The sequence below is a fragment of the Saccostrea cucullata genome, unplaced genomic scaffold (assembly GCF_032062105.1).
Source record: "Saccostrea cucullata isolate Sc308-1 unplaced genomic scaffold, CSIRO_AGI_Scuc_v1 ctg763, whole genome shotgun sequence".
Taxonomy (NCBI): Eukaryota; Metazoa; Mollusca; class Bivalvia; order Ostreida; family Ostreidae; genus Saccostrea; species Saccostrea cuccullata.
Genome location: NW_026918691.1, coordinates 142673 through 148857, shown reverse-complemented (window position 1 = coordinate 148857; position 6185 = coordinate 142673). Strand labels below are relative to the sequence as shown.

The following is a 6185-nucleotide window of genomic DNA, read 5'->3' as shown; positions in this document are numbered from 1 at the left end:
GTTCGCTATTAATTGGTAACCTTTTCACGCCACAAACGTACTGGTTTTCGTTTTCCTCTGATTTTTTTCGGAAGAAAATATGTGTTTCTTACGGATAAGGTATCAATAAAATATGGACTATGTGACGCAACAATTATAGTTTTGTGAAAACCTTCTTCATATAAGACTCTTTTTAAACGCTCAATCATCTGTGGATGCATTCCCCTGTCTGGCTCCTCTAAGCAAAGAGTTTGGATGTGTTTGTGTGCAAGAAGTAGAGAAACCTGTTTAGCTTCTAGTATTCCTACCTAGGTCTTCAACAGTGGATAGAATGGAGAATTACCTTGTTTTACACGAATTATTGTATATCCTGTTTTTATCTTTCTCTTTTTTAAAAACAAATTCTTGTGGAGATGTTAAATCTGTGAAAATGTTCTCTTCTCTTTTTAAGTCAATCAATTCTTCGTTATCCAAAAGTGTTGATATAATTTCTGCATGTTCGCTTGCTTTTAAATAATTTTCTTCTTTTTTGTCTTCTCCAATTCGTGTGCTTTTTGTCCACTAAGACGTTTGCGGGATTTTTTTGTGCGCATCTTTCTGCGCAATCGAAGCTCTTCAATCGAAGGAGTCTGGTAAAATGGGAAGGAATGTTGGTAAAATCAGGTGGCAAATGCTGGCCGGGCCAAAGGACAATTATAATTTATGAAAGGCATATCATTTTCTTTGTTTTTATAAAAAAAGAATAAGATAATAAAATTTTAATTTATCTGAAAATTTCAGTTCAATTATATAGGTATTTTGTAAGAAATTTGAAAAAAAATAAAATGTGCCCGGTTGTAAAAAGGTGCCTCATTTTACCAGGACACACAAAGATGGCGCCGTAGAGATCTGACATCGTCTGTCAAGCGGTCGAAACATGTTGAAAATGACTGATCGCGATCGAGTTGGGGGGAGATTTGTGAAAAAGGGTACAATGAATAGAAGATTAAACATGATGAAGATACGTGAGGCTACTGTGTAAGTATACATTGATATAAGAATTACACATTTTTTGTCCTTTCATATCGATTACTTTATCAGCGTTTTTATCAGCAACAGTGATGCATTTGATCTTTTGTCTTACAAAATGAGGCTATTGAGTAGCTATTGACATTTGACAGTATGTGAATTACATGGACTAATCACAGTAATTCGCAGACCTGGTTCAAAATTTGCATCTGGGTTGAACTTGCAGACTAAATATAAAGCTTATGTTTTTGATATTCAGCAGTAAAACAAAACACAACTTGGGTATTTATACAAATATTGATTTATAAATTTATAAATTTTATTACTAAGACTAGGTTGTTGTTTACTTTCAGGACTCAAAATGTTGCACAAACAGAAGGGCACACATGTGAATCGAATGATGAATCATGGAGAAAAGGGAGGCGAATCGTTGAGTTGGATCATATGGCGAAACAAATGAACTGTTGGGATTGTGGGCACACACTGACTTTAAATAACATCGTAAATGAAAGGCGTCAAGGGTTTGCTTCAAACCTGACTATTACCTGTGAGTGCGGTGTTCTGAATGAAGTAACAACTGGCAAGTCACACACAAGTTAATAAACGCGGACCTGCTGTGTTTGACATAAACACAAAGGCAGCTTTAGGTATTGATAGTTTATATACCATTATAGTCAATATTTAAATATAAAAATAACAATAAAAATTTTATGTGATAAAATTGAATACGTTGATTGACAGACATTTAGCAACAATTGATCATTATAGTAGAGGGTGGGGCACTGTCATGATTAGCAACTGAAAATATGGGCAAACTTTATCTTGCTAAGAAGAATTTACTTGTTTATTTATTATTCTGTTTTACCTTTTTTCTTGTATGTACCTTATTGCAGCTGAAGTAAGTAAAACCGTAAGCTTGTAGTAGTTCTACCACTATTTATAGTAGTGCTAACCATACATCTATCTGTTGTAAAATTACCGGTATACTGGGTAATAGCTACTTAGACAAGAATGTCACGCTTTATACCCTCCTTTTGTGGTGCTTGGTACTAACAATTTTGTAACCCTTTGCACTCCTTCTGTGCTACATGTAAAACCTATATTTCATTGATATATTTCTAACAGCTTGCCTACTAGATTAGAATAATGACTCTTTTATCACTTTTATAAATGTAGCTTTGATAGAAACAATTATTTAAAAGCTATATTGAATTTAATTGTTTGATTTGAAAATATGTAATTGCTTTCCTATCATAAGAAAACTTTAATATTCCTTTATATCATTATCAGCCATAATTTCTACCAGTAATTTGTTGTTTTTGATTTTTTAACATTCTTCATATGTGTTGTTATTAGACTGACATACGATTAGATATATATAAAGTGACCTTAAATTATTATACAGGTATGCTTCATAGTGGATCCGGGCACACACAGGTCACCAACTTTATGTCTTCCATAGAGATAGAGGGTATGCACCATAGAACTATGAAAGCCCGTGAGTGTGAAGTGGAGCCACATATCCAATCTGTTGCCCAGCAGTCATGCAGTGAGGCCTTATTGGAGGAAATACAGGGCAATGTATCAGCAAGAAGGTACATGCTATATGGTTTTTATATACCCAAAAGATCATGTTATGCCAAAGTGTCCATCATCTCCATCCTCTATAACACACTGAAATGACAGGTTTCCATACTGTTTCAAGTTCTGTAGGTCAAAGATCAACTTCACACTGATAGGTCCAAATTGGGGCTGGTTTATATATAACCCTTAGGCCAGATTTGATTACATGCTAAAGTGAGCTAGGATAAGCACAATTTATAAAAAAAAAGGAAGTGCTGTTATGAATAATTGATGACTCACTCTTATACTTTTGCTATAAAATATATACCGGTATACATTATTTCTTACGAGTCTTAAAATGAGTTTTCTTGTTTCCAGTGTAAATGAATCCAATGACGGTCAGCAGGCTCGCAGCTCTGGGGAGTTTAAGTACGACATGGGATGGCAGAAGCGTGGGTCAGGAAGGGCCTATAACAGTAAATCTGGAGTGGGAACATTAATCGGCAACAAGTCCGGGAAAATATGTGGCTTTGGTGTTCGATCAAAGGATTGTCGCAAATGTTCCTTTCATACAAATATGGGGAAAACTCCTCCAGAACATAAGTGCTGTAAAAATTGGGAGGGCTCGTCAAAAGCAATGGAGAGTAACGTTGCAGTTGAATTAGTGAACAAAATTGAAAAAGAAAATGTTGAAGTATCAGTGTTAGTTATGGATGACGACTGCACAACAATGGCACGAATCAATGAAGAAATTCCACATCCGGTGATCAAATGGAGTGACATTAGTCACACTAAAAAGCATCTTGGTAACAGTTTATACCAACTACAAAAGAAACACAAGAATTTCAACAACAATTGTGTCAAGTATTTTCAAAAATGCTTCTCTTACGCTATTGTACAAAATAAAAATGATACAGAAGCATTAAAGAAAAACCTAAAGCAAATAGTGCCACATGCTTTTGGAGAGCATGACCAGTGTGACTCAAAATGGTGTACTTATAAAACTAATCCTGAAGAGTTCCGCCACAAGTCCCTTCCATCTGGAAAAGATCTACAGGGTGATGAATTAAAAAATGACCTGAACATTATATTTGAAACATTTATCAATAATGCTCACAAGATTTCCCCTGCTGCATCTACTAGAGATGTTGAATCATTCAATAATTCAATTGCTGCAAAAGCCCCCAAAAGACTGCACTATTCTTCATCATCTAGTTTGCAAAATAGAGTTAGTTGTGCAGTAGCAGAGAAAAACATGGGCTCAACATACGTCAACAAAGTTAACGAACTGGTGGGTGTTTCGCCTGGACGAGTTTTTCAAAAACTTGCAGAAAAAAAAGACAAAACGCGCAAACGCAGACTCGCGTATGAAAATACAAGAGAATTCAAAAAAAGAAAACTTGAAAGAAAATTAAAAAACAGTACCATGAATTCCGCTTCTCAAATTCGGGAAGGAGTAACTTATCAGTCATCTGTTGATTTGACACAATCTGACGGCGAGTTTGTCAAAGAAATACCTGCTCCAAGCATTGTACCAACTGTCACTCCATGTATATTACCAAAGAAATATACCTTTGTGTATTGTGACATCGAAACAACATCTCTTAATAAAACGTGTGATATCATTCAGATTGCGGCTGTTTCAGAAAATGGCAAGTTTTCGAAATACATCTTACCTAGTCAACGAATTTCAACAGCAGCTTCTCAAGTCACTGGACTGACTGTTCATGGAAATGTTTTGCATTTGAATGGTACTCCTGTAACATCCGTTTCATTGCAACTTGCATTGGCATCATTTCTGGCATGGTTAGATGATCAAAAGCCTTGTATTTTTGTAGGACATAATTTCTTGAGGTTTGATTTACCTAGGGTCTTACGAAATTTTGAAATTTGTCATTTTCTTCATGCTTTAGAACCAGTTGTATTAGGTGTAGTAGACACACTACTTCTGTTTAGAGAAGTTTATCCTGGTCTGGAAAAATATTCACAAGAGTTTCTTGTTACATATTTTTTAAATGAAAACTATGCAGCTCACAATGCTGAGGATGATGTTCTTGTTCTTCAAAAACTTGTTCAACATGTAAAACCGTGCACTGAAGTTCTTGTACGCCACAGTTCAAGTATGCATACCTTGGTTGAGAAGTACCTTTTTGACAAAATTGTAGATAAAAACTTAAACACCTTGTTAGTTTTATGCAATGATAAGATACTTTCAAAGCAAATGTGTAAAAAGATTGCTGAAAGTGGATTAAACTTAGGTCATCTAAAACTTGCTCACACCAGAGGTGGTTTAAAAACACTCTTGTCTGAAAAATTCGATGGGAAACCTCGAGTAACATCAAAAAAATGTTTACTTGAAAAAGTAAATAAGTATTTTGAAGACAAACAGTAAGGCAAAACAAATTTTAGCTGAATGTAACAATAGACATTAGACGTTTAATTGGCTGTATTTGTACATGTATAGTTTTTTTGCATCTTAGTTTTACAAGCTCTGTATAGCTGTAAACATTTGAATGTATATATGGCCATACCAATTAGAAAAGTAAATAATATTTCTGTAGTTTTTTAATTTCAGCATTTAAGGGACATTATCCCTCTGCTAAGAAGGATAACTTCTTTTTTAAATTTTTCACAAATTCATCATAGATCTAATGTAAATTTGTAAATAAGAAAAACAAAACCCTGTATGTAACCTGCATTATACCACGTTGTATAAGGTTTTGTATTTGGTTTTAAAGTCATTGTTGTGTTCATGAAAATCAATATTAGAAATTTAAAATTTCCATAGTGAAATTTAGAGGAGAGGGTCAGGACCCCTTAAAGAGGAATTTCAGATGTAATATGTTGCATTGGGGTTTTTTTGTAATTGAAATCAAAATCTAAGAAAAAATGTATGTTTTTCTTATGTTGATGCATATTTTACAACCTCTGACATTGAAAAACGTCTAACATCGTGCTAGCAAATGTTGTTTTATTTACTAAATGAATATGATGACCCCCATTTTTCTTTATATCATTATTATCAGTATACTTAAATGTACAATATGTATGAATTTAAAAAAAAATAAATTCGTCAAACTTTTTTTATTGACTTTTTAATGCGTAAATTGTATAAATTATGCGAAAACAATGTACATTTGGTTAGATAAATGATAATTTGAAAAATGATATTCTGTTTGTGTTTTTTCTTATATTCAATCAATATCTGAATTCAACATCTTGTTTGTAGTGTATACTGACTTGTATGATAAAATGAAAAAGTTAGAACTCTGATAAATATATAAAAAGTAGTATATTTTTAAGATAGTGTGTAATTGAAAAATGGTCAGAATTTCACTCAATAATTGATTAACGGTCAGTTTTAAAAATTCTTCACAACAAAAAAACTAATCTGATAACCATACCTTTTCTTTTTATATTTGCATAAAGCATACTCTAAGGAAGGAAATATGTAAAAAAAAAAAAATAAATTCGAAAAAAAATAAATTCGGAAAAAAAATTATAGAAATCGTATTTATTTCTTTAGGCATGGCATCTTCTGATCAGCTCCAAAACAGTGCTTTTTCCACAAAAGCTTGCTCCCACGAAGAGATAAAAACTATTTCTCTCAGACTCAAATAAAATGATATGTTTTT

General features: G+C 33.2%; 1 protein-coding gene across 1 annotated transcript; it reads left to right on the top strand.

The window, feature by feature from the left end:
- The first annotated feature begins 1879 nt into the window (after window positions 1-1879).
- Window positions 1880-5718, top strand: LOC134269775 (uncharacterized). The gene is made up of 2 exons (XM_062751988.1): window positions 1880-2582; window positions 2929-5718. Exons 1-2 carry the CDS (start codon window positions 2395-2397, stop codon window positions 4940-4942), a joined length of 2202 nt encoding a protein of 733 aa, XP_062607972.1. The 5' UTR covers window positions 1880-2394; the 3' UTR covers window positions 4943-5718.
- The last annotated feature ends 467 nt before the right edge of the window (window positions 5719-6185 follow it).